This window comes from Hippocampus comes, unplaced genomic scaffold, assembly GCF_001891065.2.
Source record: "Hippocampus comes isolate QL1 unplaced genomic scaffold, H_comes_QL1_v1.1 scaffold130, whole genome shotgun sequence".
NCBI classification, from domain to species: domain Eukaryota; kingdom Metazoa; phylum Chordata; class Actinopteri; order Syngnathiformes; family Syngnathidae; genus Hippocampus; species Hippocampus comes.
Window position 1 is genome coordinate 2,238,718 of NW_017842057.1, and position 16,631 is coordinate 2,255,348.

At 44.9% G+C, this 16,631-nt stretch overlaps 1 protein-coding gene and 2 long non-coding RNA genes across 4 annotated transcripts in view; 1 reads left to right on the forward strand and 2 right to left on the reverse strand.

Moving 5' to 3' along the window:
* The window catches only part of pias2 (protein inhibitor of activated STAT, 2), a 158,594-nt gene that overhangs the window by 92,916 nt on the left and 49,047 nt on the right, over positions 1-16,631 (forward strand). For both annotated transcript variants that reach the window (XM_019860949.1, XM_019860950.1), the window contains one exon: positions 1,192-1,352. In XM_019860949.1, the coding sequence (XP_019716508.1) occupies positions 1,192-1,352 (161 nt within the window). The remainder of the gene's footprint in view (positions 1-1,191; positions 1,353-16,631) is intronic.
* On the reverse strand, positions 3,137-4,198 carry LOC109510562 (uncharacterized). Its single transcript, XR_002167150.1, has 2 exons — positions 4,071-4,198; positions 3,137-3,222 (listed from the first exon to the last, which is right to left on the reverse strand). It is a non-coding gene; the product is annotated as an uncharacterized LOC109510562 (long non-coding RNA).
* LOC109510563 (uncharacterized) lies at positions 4,410-7,694 on the reverse strand. The gene is made up of 3 exons (XR_002167151.1): positions 7,684-7,694; positions 5,900-5,906; positions 4,410-4,663 (listed from the first exon to the last, which is right to left on the reverse strand). It is a non-coding gene; the product is annotated as an uncharacterized LOC109510563 (long non-coding RNA).

A 16,631-nucleotide genomic window follows, 5' to 3' on the forward strand; every position in this document is an offset into this window, starting at 1 on the left:
TTTTTGGGGGGGGTGAAGAACGCATGCCTGTGACGTGTGACATGCCTATTCTTCTAAGCAGCTTCAGACCATTATGCTGCCACCACGTTTGACAGTGGGTTGGTGTTCTCAGTGTGATGTGCAGTGTTAATTTTACGCCTAAACACTTTGTTTTGCATTTAGCCCAAAAAGTTACATTTTGATCTCATCTGACCAGAGGTTTTTTTTTGGGGGGGGTGAAGAACGCATGCCTGTGACGTGTGACATGCCTATTCTTCTAAGCAGCTTCAGACCATTATGCTGCCACCACGTTTGACAGTGGGTTGGTGTTCTCAGTGTGATGTGCAGTGTTAATTTTACGCCTAAACACTTTGTTTTGCATTTAGCCCAAAAAGTTACATTTTGATCTCATCTGACCAGAGCACCTTCTTCCATGGTTGTTGCATCTCCCAGGTAGCTTTTTGAGAAATGTCTTTCTTCTTGCCACTCTTCCCTAAATGCAAGATTTGAGCAATGTGTGAATAATAGTAGTCCTATGGGCGAATTACCCACCCTTAGCTATGGATCTCTGCAGTTCAGAGTGATCATAGGTATCTTGGCTGCCTCTCTGATCAGTATTCTCCTTTTTTGAAATGAAGGTTTAGAGGGATGGCCACATATTGGTCGGTTTGTAATGGTCTGATACGCTCTCCATTTGAATATGGTTGATCGAACACTGCTCTGTGTGATGTTTCAAGCTTTTAAAATGTTTCTATATGCTAATCCTGCTTTTAACTTCTCCATAATATCCCAGAGCTGCCTGGTGTCTTCCTCGGTCTTCATGATGCCGTTTGTTCCCTAATATTCCTTTAACAGACCTCTGAGACAGAGCAGGTGCATTCAAACTGAGACGAAATTACACACAGGTGGACTCTATTTAACATGAAACCATTTGAAACCTGAAATGTGGCAATAGTTCAAAAACTTCAAGGGAGCTAATACTTATGCAAGGCACTGTTAACACCAGATTGTGCAAAATCAGGGAAATAAAATTGTGGGGTCCCTCAAAACCAATCTTAATTTTTATTGATTTTCTATAATGAATATTGTATGCTAAATGTATTGAAATACAAGAATTATAGACAAATAATGTGAGCCACTTGCTGCTTTTACAAAAAATGCAGTCATTTTACATTTTTCAGTTTGACTGACCTTGAATCATTTTTCCTCCAGTTGGGTAAGATGCGACTTACGGTTCCATGCAGAGCGGTGACCTGCTCTCACCTTCAGTGCTTCGATGCTGCCCTCTACTTACAGATGAATGAGAAAAAACCTACCTGGATATGTCCTGTCTGTGACAAGAAGGCTACATATGGAAGTCTCATCATTGATGGGTTGGTTCACTTTCTTCAACATGGCAAACCTGCCTCTCTATCTAACAGTCATCGATTAATGATAAGAGTACAGGGCTTGAAATTAACACCGGCTTGCACGCCACTCATGCACAAACGTCATGATTGGCGGGTGACTCCGCCACTCCCACCTGACACTTTAACAGGTTGAGTTTTATATTCGGACCCATGTCGCTTGCCAAAAAAAAACAAAGGTTATGATTCAAGACACATGGGCCGCTTCCTTTTTAAACTGTGCAGCATAACAGGCTTTATGATTGTGACAGAACATAGAGATCAATTACATTCTCGGTAACCCATCCCATGTGTCAAAGTCAACAATTAGACATTCATAATAACGACACAATGAGGAGAGGAGACACTGGATTCCAGGACCAATCTAGCAAGGGGGAACGAAGAGAAGCGGTAGGTTCTCTTGCAGCGTCACCCACCGAATCTCTATGAACACCCTCTATTTCAGGGATGGACAGCCACTCAGAGACTAACATTTTTTTTTACTGTGTTATTGCAAAGAGCCACATCGCGCACGCACACACGCACACACACACACACGCACACACACACACACACACACACACACACACACACACACACGCACACACGCACACACGCCACGCACGCCCCCCCGCACACACACACACACACACACACACACACACACACACACACACACACACACACAGGCACGCACAGACACCGAGATGAGCGAGAGCCGGAACTTCACTGAACACGAACGAAATCGAAACACACAGACATATATCCCCCCACCCCCATTTCCTCCTCCCAATGCTCGCGCTCGACTTAGGACCAGTCCGCTGGTTCCGGGTCGATCGCGATTGACGTATTGGGCACCCCTACCTTTAAAGCTGACTAGCTTAGCGCGTTAGCGCTGAGCATCGTTGTTTGCGCATGAGCGGTGATTCAGTTGTCATCTGATTGGTTGCCCTGTATGTCAATCAAGTAACGGGATTGATGATAGGCTGACGTAGTTAGTTCTGTGTATTTAGCACCGTTGTTTGAATGGCAGTGCCACCGCCGAGGCGTTTTCGATGCTTGTCATGTGAAAGCCCAGGAGCCACATTGAACCAGCCAAAGAGCCGCATGGGGGTCTCGAGCCGCGGGTTGGCCACCCCTGCTCTATTTATTTCATCAGAAGTCCCGAAATCACATTGGGGTTTCCAATGTAAGCAGTCGGGGTTTAACTATGGTTGGAAAGCACTTCAACTTGTTTGACTATACAGTAAATATTCTTTAGTACGGACTCGTGTTTGCGCTGTCCAATCTGTCCTGATAACAGAAATGCCTCATTTGGGAAATGACCATGGTACATGACCTTTATGAACCTGCAAGTATGTTGACAAAATGCACGTTTAACAGCACAATCAATAAAATGCAAAAATATACTGTCCAAAAACTGTTTATATAACAAAAACTGCAATACAGCTGTATCCAAAAAAAATCACAACAGTACTATACGTACACTATTTTAATGTTTATTTTATTCTGTCTTGGGGAAAAATGTGTCTATTTTGGATTGTTTTGTTGGATGCATTCTTTGGTTTATGACAATGTTTGCCTGCGTGTCATACAGTTTTCTTTCTAGTTGCAAGTAACTGTCCTGTTGATCACCGATGTCTGGTGATTCTTGTGCATACTGAAGGATTTTTGTTGCCATTTGCATTGTTTCCTTGCTGGATGGTGGCATGTCATCAGGAGTTGAATTGATTTGCGTCTTTCCGACTCCAAGTGTCTCCTGGATGCTTTTTACTTTGTGTCCAGCCTCGCTCAAACGGATGCATTTTACTCGCTCCGCTACAGTTATTACAGTTCTTCTACGTTTCGATGCCATGATCTACACCAGTGTTTTTCAACCTGTTTTGAGCCAGGGCACGTTTTTTACATTGGAAAAATTTTGCGGCACACCACTAACCAAAAATGTGATAAAATGACACTCTGAACAGTGTATTTAATTAAAATATAATTTCTCAGTTTATTTATACTCATTTAACATTGAAGAATGACGTTATAACAGCTTGAATTGGAATCAAATGAACACAAAGAAACCAGTATTTTATCATTCTTCATATTTATTGTTTCACCGTCGTTCTGCATTCATGCGTTACAAATTCGCTTGTCTCGTCGAAACACAAGGCAATTGGCTAGCTGCTGCTGCTCCCTAGCGGTATGAGAGGGTACTACATGATTACTTTCTGGGCGAAAGACCGCACAGGCATACAAATTGGATATTTTCCCGCGGCACACCCGGTTGAAAAACACTGATCTACCCGACGTCAGTGAATAAAGTTAAAATCTTTCGCAATTACAGTAAAATGCACGCCAATAAAAAGTCACTTACACGTCATCGTTTCGAATCTGATGAATGAAAACGGCGAAGCGAACACGTTTCTTCTGTCGTGTTGAGTGGGTGCTGCTTTTTAAGTTATGCCGCGTTCTACAGGACGTAAGTGAATAAAGTTAAAATCATTCACAATTACAATAAAATGCACGGCAATAAAAATTCACTTACACATCGTCGTTTCGGATCTGATGAATGAAAACGGCGAAGCGAACACGTTTCTTCCGTCATGTCGAGTGGGCACTGCTTTTTAAGCTAGTGCCGTGATCTATGGGACATAAGTGAATAAAGTTAAAAATCTTAAGCAATTAGAGTAACACGCACGGCAACAAAAAGTCACTTACATGTCGTCGTTTCGGATCTGATGATAGAAAAAGGCAAAGTGAAAACGTGTCTTCCGTCTGTCTTTCCGTCGCATCGGGTGGGCGTTGCGTGTATTTAAGCTGCCGCGGCCATCCGGGTTATGGCTAGTGGAATTTCCGCTTACGTAAGTTCCGATAACATGTAATGTCGTAGTCAAAATGTTAATGCATAGGTTTTTATTCCAGGTGAAGGAAATTCCTTTTCATAGAATTCTGAGGATGGGAATGTTTACTGTATGTGTGTATGTGGGTGCAAGGTTACTAATTACATATGTGAAACCATATGCAACAGTTCAATCATCAAGCAACTATTTTCGGTTCAGATTGTGAGACATCGTTCCTCTTTTCACACAATATATAACTGGTGCAAAGGAGTGAATCTCAAGCATGTATTTCCTCGCGAACAAGTATTCTTCTTTGCACATAGCAAGCAAAAACATACTTCATCATTCACATATACAATGTATGACAACCAAAATATAATTATTCCTTCACCATGTTACATTATTCGCTCAATCAGGTCTGCATTTCAGGCGGTTATCGCTCAGTGTAGTGCAGCAGACCACAGAGAGAGACTCAGGATGGGTGAGATGATTAGAAAGGGAGAAAGTTCAGAAAATAACAGTAGAAGGAAGACATCAATTGGAACAAATGGCAATTGTCTTGTCCAGGGAAACCAAGACAACGAAAGTCTTTGTAAAATAATGCGATTTATTTCAGCTACAAAAAAATTGGAGAAGCAACATTTACACATCTGTTATGGAGCCTCCCCCGAGCAGTGGGGTGCTCCCCTTTTATACCATTTATCTCTTATTGGGAGCGGTTAAAGTCAGAAAGCTACACTTACAGATTACAGGATGAAGTCTGACGCATAAGCAAGCAACTTTGCCTATCTACAGATAACATGGTCAGCACACACAATGGTACAAACAGTTAGTTATAAGATATATTTTAAAACTGTAAATGTCAAATTCCCATTACTACTGTCCCCTAAAAAAAATACTGGAAAAATGGAACATCAGTCATTTTTGTTTATACTTTCCATTTGTCACGATTTCGGTTGAGCTGAATAAGGTTTTGGATCCCAATAATCGCAGACGTCAACAAGATCTCTGTGACAAACAGTTGTACATGTATATAATAATAATGGTTAACAAAAGGCGCTGGACCACAAACAAGGACCAGGAAGAACACGAAGTAACTAACAAAAAGCGCTTGCATCCAAAAGGCAAGGGAAGAAAACTAGAACCAACTATGCAAAAGAAAAACAACGTATAGAAAAACACGCGAGAAAAATCCAGTATATAAAATAAAAGTCTGCCGAGCAGAGTAAATAGTACCGAGAAGCTGATAGCGAAAAACACGACGAGAACGACAGCAGAAAAAGGTCAACGAGCGTGGAAGTAGCAATGCCATACACAATACTCCGACAACCCTTCGACAGCCGAAGGGCCCTATATACAACGTCCCTTAATTACAAGATTGGCAGCAGGTGTGCAACCAGAAAATACGCTCGAACTGCCACTTGCTGGTCAGGCCGAACAACAGAAGCCTGACACCATTAAGTTCCCAATGAGAGCAGTTATTAAAAGTGCATACACGAAACATAAAGTCTACAACCTATTGTAAAAGTAAAGTGAAAGTAATAAAAATAGGACAATTAATTAGTCGGGCCCAAGAAATTGGTACCAGTGGCCGGTGTTACCATTAGTTAACTTGAGGTGGCCCGACAGTCAAATTCTCCTCAAAAGATCGAGGTGGAGAGGCGAAGAGTCACCCTAAACTTCAAGAAAGGTGATTGGGACAAATACAAAAAAGCTGTCCTTTGAGAACTCCCCAACATTGGTCTGTCCGCAGAACCAACACCACTTCTCAAGTCTTCCGCCCGAACAACGTCCAGTGGATGAACGGAGACTTGAAGAAACTCATCAAGGAGAGGAATAGGCTCCAAAGAAACCTGAACGCCACTACCAGACAGTTACCTGCAAAAATGCCGAGGTAGTTGAGAAGACGGCAGAGGCAAAACGCCGAAGCTTGGCACCTCCATCTCCAAAATATCTTGGAGACCAAAGACACAAAACAAGTGTGGGCCATGGTCAAATCTCTATCCAGACCACCATCACATAAAACAAGCAAAACGCTCACGTATAACCGCGAGTACGCCTCAGACATGGCTAAGGCGACGACCTTTGTCATCAAATACGCGAGGGTGAGTGGGCGCAGAAGCAATAAGTCAAGCAGGTGGATCGCACGAGGGCTTTGAATAGATACCCGTAGACTACAGGGTTCCACTCGGCAATCACTCGGGTGCCCATTCACACCTGACGAACTCCGCCGAGCCCTCCATCAACTCAAGCCAGGCAATGCTGCTGGTCCAGACAGAATTGCCCCAGAGATGCTGAAATACCTGCCCCCTGCTGCACTTCCCGTCCTCCTCCAGATCCAGCTGGACCACACAATGGTGCCCCCAAGCCTGGCGCATGGCAGAGATCATCCCGTACCATAAAATGGGCAAGGACCCTCAACTCATCGGGCACTACTGCCCAATCGCCCTAACTTCCACCATTAGCAAAACCCTGGAGAGACTCATCATCAACCTCTTGTCTAGGTGCCTAAAGGAGCACTCAATACTCAGCCCGTGGCGGGTGGGTTCCGCAAAGGCCGCTGGACCGCCGATCAATGTCTACGGCTGTCCCAATTCATCATGGATGGGTTCGAGTCCAAACATCTGCGATCCATTGCTGATTTCCTTGACTCCAGCAAGGCGTACGATCAGGTGTTGCGTGCCAATCTCCTCCAGAAGATGCTGGCGATTCGCGTACCTCTTCGGTTTGTTGAGTGGATAAAAACCTGGTTCACTAACCGTACGGCGCGCGTGAGGGTGAACGGTACCACTGAACGCTGCCGAACTTACAAAGAAGGCCTCCCCCAAGGCTAGGTTTTTCCTCCACTGCTCTTTACCATTTACATCAATGACCTGCTTAACTCCTTTGAGTCCTCCACCCTTGTCTCTGCCTACGTTGACGACTTGGCGCTGGTCTGTAGCGGGCGTAATAAAGAAGAAGTGACGGTTTGACTAGAGTCAGAGGCTTCCAAAGTTACCCAATGGTCCGCGGACAATCATCTCACACTCAACACATCAAAGTCGGAAGTTGCCTTCTTCACAATGGACGCTGCCGAATCCTTATGGTGCCCAAACATAACCATTGGGGGTTCCAGATTCAAGATGAATCCCACTCCCACCTTCCTGGGGGTTCGATACGACCGCACCCAAAACCCAAAAAGAGCCATATAGGACAAAAAAAAACAACCAAAAACCAAATATGTCTGGAACCGCAAAAAAATAAAAGCCTTCTATAAAACTTAGAATGAAGGAAACACATGCTGTATGTATGTAGGGGACTGGACTGTCTCAGAATTGTTTGTTATTCATTCCTTTGTTATGTGTTCACAAACGCCCCCATAGAATTTATTTTGTGATTTCCTCGCTTGATTTTCTATTTTGGTTCATTATTTTCGCTTTTCTTAGTGTCATTGAAGTGATCATTAATTTCCGTTTTTCGGAGGCTGTTTTTGAACGCCTCTCGAGTCGAACAAGAGGAGAGAAGGCATGGAGTCGGACGCAGACGTGTCTGTGTTTGCGAGACTGTTAAAAACAAAGTGTTGTTTAAAAAAAAAAAAAAAAACACCACCACAGCTCTCCTTTTTTCGGAGCTACATGTATATCTATATGAGCTATATTAGCCTACTATCAAAATGACTAAGTTTGCTACAATTACACAATGAGCCTTCATGATTAAATGTTTTTTTTTCCGTGCAGTGCATTCTGTAGAGCGGGGTGCCCAACGTTTTTTGACCGAAGATCTACTTTTCGTTCAACCAACCTACCGCGATTGACCCGCGCATACACAACACACTTACAGACGCATGCCTACCTACTTCGTCGAGATCTGACGCGGAGGCATGGGACGCACTTTTGCAGCGTTTTTGACTATCGTAGCTCACGTGTACTGTTTTAAAAATGCTTTTCACGGCCCTCCAGATTCTCTTAGCCAGTACCCTCTGTGAATTGTACATGAAACGGCGGTTTTTCCAAATTTTTTTTTTTTTTTTTTTTTTTTGCTACAGCCACTTGCCTTGCTCCCACCCTGCTAATAGAAATGGGTGTCACAGGGTGTGACGCAAATCTTCTTTGACAGAAACGTTGAAATGTAATATTTATTCTACACATTTTTACAGCGTTGGAAAACGTTAAGAATGTTTGTGTCATGTTTTTACTCCTACAGAAACCATATTTAAAACAAAAAAATAGCTCCAGAGAGCCACTAGATGGCGCTAAAGAGCCTCATGCGGCTCTGGAGCCGCATGTTGCCGACCCCCGTACTAGGCTTTGTGGGGAAAAGACCCCAAGAATGCATTGGACTGGTCCCTGAAGATGGATAAAGCTTTCGACTGTGAAGGTTGCTTTGGCCATTGCAGCTTTGCTCGTGCGCCCATCTCCCACTCCACTGGTCACCTTCACAACAGATCCATGAGACAACGCAGTAGGAGCAGTTGGGCAGGGCCTCGATCAAACTTTTTCCGTGGCCAGACGTCTTTGGAATGAGCTTTCACTTTACATTAGGCAAGCTCCCTGTCCATTTTTATTACTCGACTTCAAACACATTATTCTTCAACAGCCTTTGACTCAGCATGAGTCTCAGCATTGTTTACTGTCTTTGTTATTCATTTTTTTCAACTGTCTTTTTTGTTGGATGACTTATTTTTCCTCCACTTTGTGTGCATCAATAGTTGAATACTATACCCAGACCGATTGTGAACTATCGCTACACGCCACTTGTGTTGTGCGTGTTTGTATGCCAGGGTGAGTACAGACTGCGGGTTGCTTTGACAAGAGGAGGGCATGCCTCCTCCAACAGTAGGGGAAAAAAAAAATAATCACACAATGCCAGTCAATCTGGTGACCGGTGGTGGTTGTGTTGGCTGCTTAAATGCGACTAAATTATCTTGGTTAAGAGTTAAACTGTTGTTAACAATTCACTCACCATCGCTGTATACAAAGTGCTGTACATGGAGCTTCTTCTTTTCCTTTCGGCTCTTCCCTTCAGGGGTCGCCACAGCGAATCAGTTGCCTCCATCTAACCCTGTTTTGTGCATCCTCTTCTCTCACACCAGCTGTCTTCATTTCCTCTTTCATTACATCCATAAACCTCCTCTTTGGTCTTTGTCTTGGCCTGCTGCCTGGCAGTTCAAGACTCAGCATCCTTCTCCCAATATATTCACTCTCTCTCCTCTGGACATGTCAAAACCATCTTAGTCTGGCCCCTCTGACTTTCTCTCCAAAACCTCAAACATGAGTTGTCCCTCTGATGTACTCATTCCTGATCCTATCCAACCTGGTCATCCCCAAAGAGAACCTCAACATCTTCATCTATGCTACCTCCAGCTCTGCCTCCTGTCTTTTGTTCAGCGGCACTGTCTCCAGTCCAGACAGCATGTCTGGTCTCACCGCAGTTTTATACACCTTTCCTTTCATCTTAGCTGAAAGTCTTCTATCACTCATCACACCTTACACTTTTCTCCAGCCGTTCCAACCTGCCTTTCCACGCTTCTTCACCTCTTTTCCACACTCTCTATTGCTCTGAACAGTTGACTCCAAATACTTAAAATCCTCCAACTTTTTTATCTCTTCTCCCTGTAACCTCACTCTTAACTTGGGTCCCTCTCATTCACACACGTATTCCGTCTCGCTGCGACTGACCTTCATTCCTCTCCTTTCCAGGGCAAACCTCCACCTCTCTAGTTTCTCCTCCACCTGTTCCCTGCTCTCACTACAGATGACAATGTCATCTGCAAACATCATAGTCCAGGGAGATTCCTGTCTAACCTCGTCTGTCAGCCTGTCCATCACCATAGCGAATAAGAAGGGGCTCAGAGCTGACCCCTGGTGAAGTCCCACCTCCACCTTGAATTCCTCCGTCACACCTACAGCACAGCTCGCCACTGTCTTGCAGTCATCATACGTGTCCTGCACTGCTCTAACGTACTTCTCTGTCATCCTAAACTTCCTCATATAATACCATAGTTCTTCTCTGGGCACCCTATCATACGCTTTCTCCAGATCTACAAAGACACAATGCAGTTCCCTCTGACCTTCTCTGTACTTCTCCATCAACATCCTTAAAGCAAATACTGCATCTGTCGTACTCTTTTTTTGGCATGAAACCATACTGCTGCTCACAAATGCTCACTTCTGCTCTTAGTCTAGCTTGAACTACTCTTTCCCATAGTTTCATTGTATGGCTCATCAACTTTATTCCTCTGTAGTCACTACAACTCTGCACATCTCCATTGTTCTCTCTCTGGGCACCAGCACAATTCTCCTCCATTCCTCAGGCATCTTCTCACCATCTAAGATCTTGTTGAACAACCCAGTGCCCAACCTTTTTTTGTCCCAAGGGCTACTTTTCAAGGAGCCAACCTACGGAGATCTACCAGTGTCAACATCGGACAACACACACACACACACACACACACACACACACACGCGCGACACACACACACACACACACACACTGCATGATGAGCAATAGCCATTACTGACCTTAATATCAACCAACAAGAAAAAAAAAACCCAGCTACAAAACAGGTAGATCTCTGTTTGAAAAAAGGAAATCACTTCCTACCTTAGGAGGCTAGATTTTCATAGTTAGGAGTGTAGGAGCTGGTTGCAAGGCGTAGGCAGGCTGCAAGGTGACCATAAGTCAGTGTTGATCTGTACTTGGACTTGATGATGTTCATGTGCGAGAAAGCAGACGCGCACAAATAGGTTGATCCAAAAAGAGCTGTCAGGTTCAAAACACATCTACTGAGATTGGGATACTTCTCTGCCACCAGTATTTTCCAGAACGCTACATGCTTACCAGGTTGAGCGGATGTTGGTCTGGCTTTGATCTCAATGTCATTTTGCAATCTCAGAATCTCATCCTCAAGATTGGAACTTTCAAAGTTGAAAAGTGATTTGACTTGGGTGGCAATGTCACCAACGTCAATACTTGCACCAAATGGATAACACATATAGCTGACTATAGGCTCATTGGATGCAAAGTCAGTAAAACACCTCTCCAACTCTGACGAGATGCTCTGAACATGCTCCTCATAACGTGCACTGTCAAGCTGTGTCACACCTTTCCCTTGACGTAGTTCTGCTTGCATGTGAGGGAAGTTGCAGAGGTTACCAAGCTGCAGCCTGTTGGACATCAGCTTTAGCTTGCTTTTAAATATGCTCACTGAGCTCATCATGTTGACATCTTTACCCTTATCCTGCAGCTCTAAATTAAATTCATTGAGCTCGCCAGTGAGATCAGTGAAGAAAGATAAACCTAAAAGCCACTGATGGTCCTCAAGCTTTGTATGGTAATCCACGTGTTGTGAAAGCCTCAGGAAGTCCTTGATTTCAGGCAACAGCTCCGTAAATCTGGCCAGAATTTTTCCTCTGCTTAACCATCAGTTGTGATGGAGATCAGCTTGAAAAATGGCAGTTTTGTCCCGCGAACAAATCCCGTGAAAGCATTAAAAATATCCTCCCCCCTGGTGTGTCCTTTTAATGGCAAAATGGTGAGTAGCTCTTCATTGGTGCTCGCGTCTTGAAAAACCATTCTGATGAAAACACAAATCCACCATATCAGTCGACTCTTTCAGGCGGCAAAACACAGTTTCCAGGTGTTGCAGGCACTCTTCTTTGTTGCTGCTGGCGATGAGAATGTCGTCGATATAGGCACTGCAGAAATCGAGACCACGCAAGACAGAGTCAATGAAACGCTGGAAAGTCTGCGATGCCTTGCGGAGGCCGAAAGGCATTCGGAGAAACTCGAATGAGCCAAAGGGGGTGGTAATGGCTGTCTTGGGAGTGTGTTTTGGGGCGACCGGTATTTTGTGATAGGCCCTCACCAGATCCATGGTTGAGAAGGTTGACTTCCCGTGAAGGAAGGCCACGCAGTCATGGATGTGTGGGATGGGATAGCAGTCGGGGATGGTGACGGAGTTGAGGGCACGGTAGTCTCCGTATAGACGCCAATCACCTGCCTTCGCTTGGGGAAACGTGTAGCGTGGAGGCCCATTTGCTGCTCGAAGGACGAATGATTCCGAGCTGAAGTATGTGATCAAACTTAGCTTCAGTGATCCGTTGCTTCGCGGGGGCCAGTCGTCGAAAACGCTGGAACTTGGCGGGACCGGTCGTCTCGATGTGATGAACGACATCGTGAGGCGCTGGCTCGGTCATCCGCGTGGGGTTTGTCAGGTTCGGGAAACGCAGCAACGAGGTCGGGTACGGAGACGAAAAGGGGGCAGGGAGATCGGCCAGGCGCTGGAGACAATGGTCGGAGGTGGTAGCACGCACCGTAAGGCCGGTCTTGTCGTCGACCAGCACCTTCCTGCGAACGCTGACCGACAAGTCAAATTTGTGCAGGAAATTGGCACCAATGATGGGATGGGGCACATCTGCGATGGTGAAGATGAAGGGGAAGCAGCGGCACAGGCCCAGATTAAGTTTGAGAAAGCGTTGGCCGTACGTCTTGATGGTGGTGCGGTTGGCTGCCTGGAGGGAGGAGCCGCTGGTCGGGTGATGGCGCTCTGCGGGGGTTGGAGGTACGACGCTGACATCCGCGGCGGAGTCGACCATAAAGCGTTGCCCAGAAGTCCGATTGAGGACGTGAACGATGCGGCTCGCAGCAGAGATATCAGGAGAGTTGAGTGACGTACTCACTTCCTGGCGGGTCCATTTCCTGCCCTGGGAGGGGGAGCGCTCTCAGCTGCCGCCACGTCCGTGACTCATGCTCTGTTCACGGTTGTGGCTTCGGTCCTTGCTACGGCCCCGAAGTTCGGCTTGTAATGCCTGGATGTCACCCTGCATGAGGCACTGCATCACAAGGAGCTGCTGGAAGGTGTCCATGTCGGGCATGTCACAGATGGAGGGGAGTGAAGTGGGCGAATAAATCCAAAGGGGTAGCCAATTGAGGGAAAAAAAATTCAAGGGGAGTGTCCGTGGCTCGGAAAAGGGCTGGCAAGAGATTTTGGTCTCTTTATAAATACACTCGCTAAACCTGAACGAAAAAGACGTTGTGGAAAAGACAGCTATTGTTTGTAGAAAAATATATATTTGGAGAGAAAAACATACAGATGACAGAAAAACGTGTCAGTCCGACCTCGAGCGTCGTGTCTACTGTACTAACTTAGCTGTTGTCGTGGCTAGGCTAGCTTAGCTGTTCTCGTAGATCAAAGCTCTTTGATGTGTAATGTCCGTTGTGTCAGCGCTGATTGTTTGAAGCCAAAAGACGCACCCGTGCGTACATGTCTGCGCTGACGCACGCACAGCAGAAAGCAGCGGACTGTTGACTGCTGAGTCGCGCTTCGCTCAAGTGGCATCGCTACAGCTCTTCATTGGTGCATGTGTCTTGAAAAACCATTCTGATGAAAACACACATCGACCATATCAGTCGACTCGTCAAATTGGAGGGAACAGCACTCCCATTAATCAATATCCTTCCTGAGTTTTTCCTCCACATCCACAGTCATTCCCTAACATCGCCTTGTAGCAGTATTGCAAGAGAGTTGAACTCCTGTAATGGCGTCCACGATCTCTGTCTTATTTTTAAAGTGATCAAAAAGGCTATGCACTGCCTCGAGAAAGGCTTCCTTCACAATATCGCCATCTTTAAATGGCTTGTTACATTTGGCAAACACGTGACTGATCTGATAGGAAGCAAGATTTGCAGCCTTACTCTGTGTTTTCGGTTTGGTGAAGATTGACTGCCGTGCTGCAAGCTGTGCTTTCAAATCCTGCACTTTTGTGGCACGTAAAAGTGTTTTTGCAGGGAAATTAGTCTCATAGCTCCTGTGTACCGTTGTGAAATGCCACTCCAGATTCGATTTCTTCACCAAAGCCACCGTTGCATTGCAAATCAAACAAACAGGCTTTGAATGAGAATAAACAAAAAAATAATCTTGCTCCCACTCAGGGTGAAAATGGTAGTTCTTGGCCCGTTTCCTCTCAGCCATGTTGACGTTTTGGGGTGATCACCGCTGTAATCGCTTGCTGCTCGCTACTGTTAATAGTGGTCAACTTCCAGCAGCGTTCCCAACTCATCAGCAAGGATATTCGCTATTGGCTGTCCTAAACGTCGCAAAATGATGTCATCATGGCGTGTGATTAACTTGGGGTGATGTTTTTTTCTCTTAGCTTTTTTAGTTTTGTAATTTTTATTTGTTGATGTGTTTTTAGTTTATTTCAGACAAAGAAAAGCTTCACATTTAAATCCAGCCCAGATTGTAAACCTGGCGTGATCAGCCAGCAGCGGCTTCATTTGGGAAAGGGGCCACAACAGCACCCGGCGGTGCTCATTGAGAATGATGTGGATTCACCACACAGACTCCAAAAGTCTCCAATAACACCAGAAAAAAGTCGCTAGATTGTCACTTTTTTCAAAAAAAAAAGTCGCTCGAGAGAGTCTGAATACTTACTAAATATAGCGGTAAGTTGGCAACACTGACTTCCTGTCACGTCATTTAAAAAAAATAAATAATAATAATTCCCTACACACCTCGCGGTCACTTTGGGTTCAGTCCGCGGTCGACTGGTTGGGCACCTCTGGTCTACACAAAATGTCGTCAACCTGTATTCTCCTGCCTCCACTCTGATAGGTCACCCTATGTTCCTGCTTCTTCTGAAAGAAAGTATTCACGACTGTGAAACTCTTCTACCATGAAATCATGTTTGCAGCAAGAAAGTTTTCACAACAGGGGACTTTTCAGTGTCGCAAATTTTATCTCAGACGTAAACACGAACATACACAAAAATGTATGTGTACTTTTTTACTTTTATTCCAATCGTGCAAAAGTATGAGCATACACTTATTTGACACTTCATATAGCCAGCGTAGAAAGGAAAAAAAGGGAAAGAAATTGTGAAATTTACGATCAGCATTTACTTTCACTTACATCAATTTCTTGCATAATGTCTTTTATTTTGATTCCTCCATCTTTTTTTTTTTTACCTTTATCCTGTCTTCAAGCGTTAAAGCTTTTCTTTTCTTTACTCCTTGGTATGCAAAGGTCCGTTTTGTCACCATTTTAGCAATGCAACATTCGTGCTGCGTCTGAAACAAATACTTCCTGTACTACTGCACATGTGTAAGCCAGTGCGGTGGTTGCTGTTGCCGTTTCTGAATGAAGCAGTAGAGGTCGCTGTGGCATACTGAGGTTGGATTAGACTTCTGTGGAAGGCTTGTTTTTATTGTCGTCAATCTCGTTGTGAGGCAAGAGCAGAGAAAAACATTTCGTATAATGGAACAGGGGGACTTTTCATTGTAGGGGGAGCAGAAAAGTGGGAATGGCTTTCATGCATGAATTTTTTTTCACACTTGGGGGTATTTTCGCCTATGTAGGTTTCGTTGTAGAGGAGTTTCACTTTACAGCCATTTCCATCCTCTTAGCAAAGTCAACCACCATCTGTCCTTCTGCGTTCCTCCTCTGGAGTCCAAACCTGCCCATGACCTCTTCATCATCCCTGTTTCCTGCACCATGTACATTGAAGTCTGCACTAATCACAACTCTCTCACTTCTAGGGATGTTCTGTATCACTTCATCAAGGTCCAACCAAAATTTCTCCTCCTCCAACTCACATCCGACCTGTGGGGCATACCCACTAACAACATTGAAAATCACACCTTCAATTTCTAGCTTCAGACTCATCACTCTATCTGACACTCTTTTTACTTCTCGGACATTCCTAACAAACTCCTCCTTCAAGATAACCCTGATTCCATTTCTCTTCCTGTCTACACCATGATAGAACAACTTGACCCCTGATCCTAAGCTTCTCGCCTTGCTACCTTTCCACCTGGTCTCCTGGACACACAGTATGTCTACCTTCCTCCTCTGCATCATGTCAACCAACTCTCTACCTTTTTCTGTCATAGTTCGAAATTCAAAATCCCTACTCTCAATCCTATACTCTTGGCGTTCCACTTCTCTCTCTTCCGACGGACACACCTTCCTCCTCTCCTCCTTTGACCAACAGTAGTCCATTTTCCACCGGCATCTTGTTGGTCAACAGCACAGATGGCAGTCGTTGTTAACCCAGGCCTCGACCGATCCAGTATGAAATTCGAAGGTTTGATTCACATGTTTGTTTTGGCCGAAAATTTCACGTCGTATGCCCATCCTGACACAATCCTCTATATTTATCCGGGCTTGGGACCGGGACAATAAGACACTGGCTTGCGCCCCTTTGTGGCTACATTAAAATGCTGTACATGGAGCAAAGATCATATATACCAGGGGTCCCCAACCGCCGGTCCGCGGACCGGTACCGGTCCGCAGGGCATTTGGTACCAGGCCGCACAGAAAGAACTTGCCTTATTTCCGTTTTATTTATTTCGGAATACGAAATGTGTTTTATTTTGAAAAATTACCGGATTCTCTGTTACATCCGTCTGTGTCACGCTTGACTCACGTCAAGCCACACTTCTCGGTCACGTGACCGAT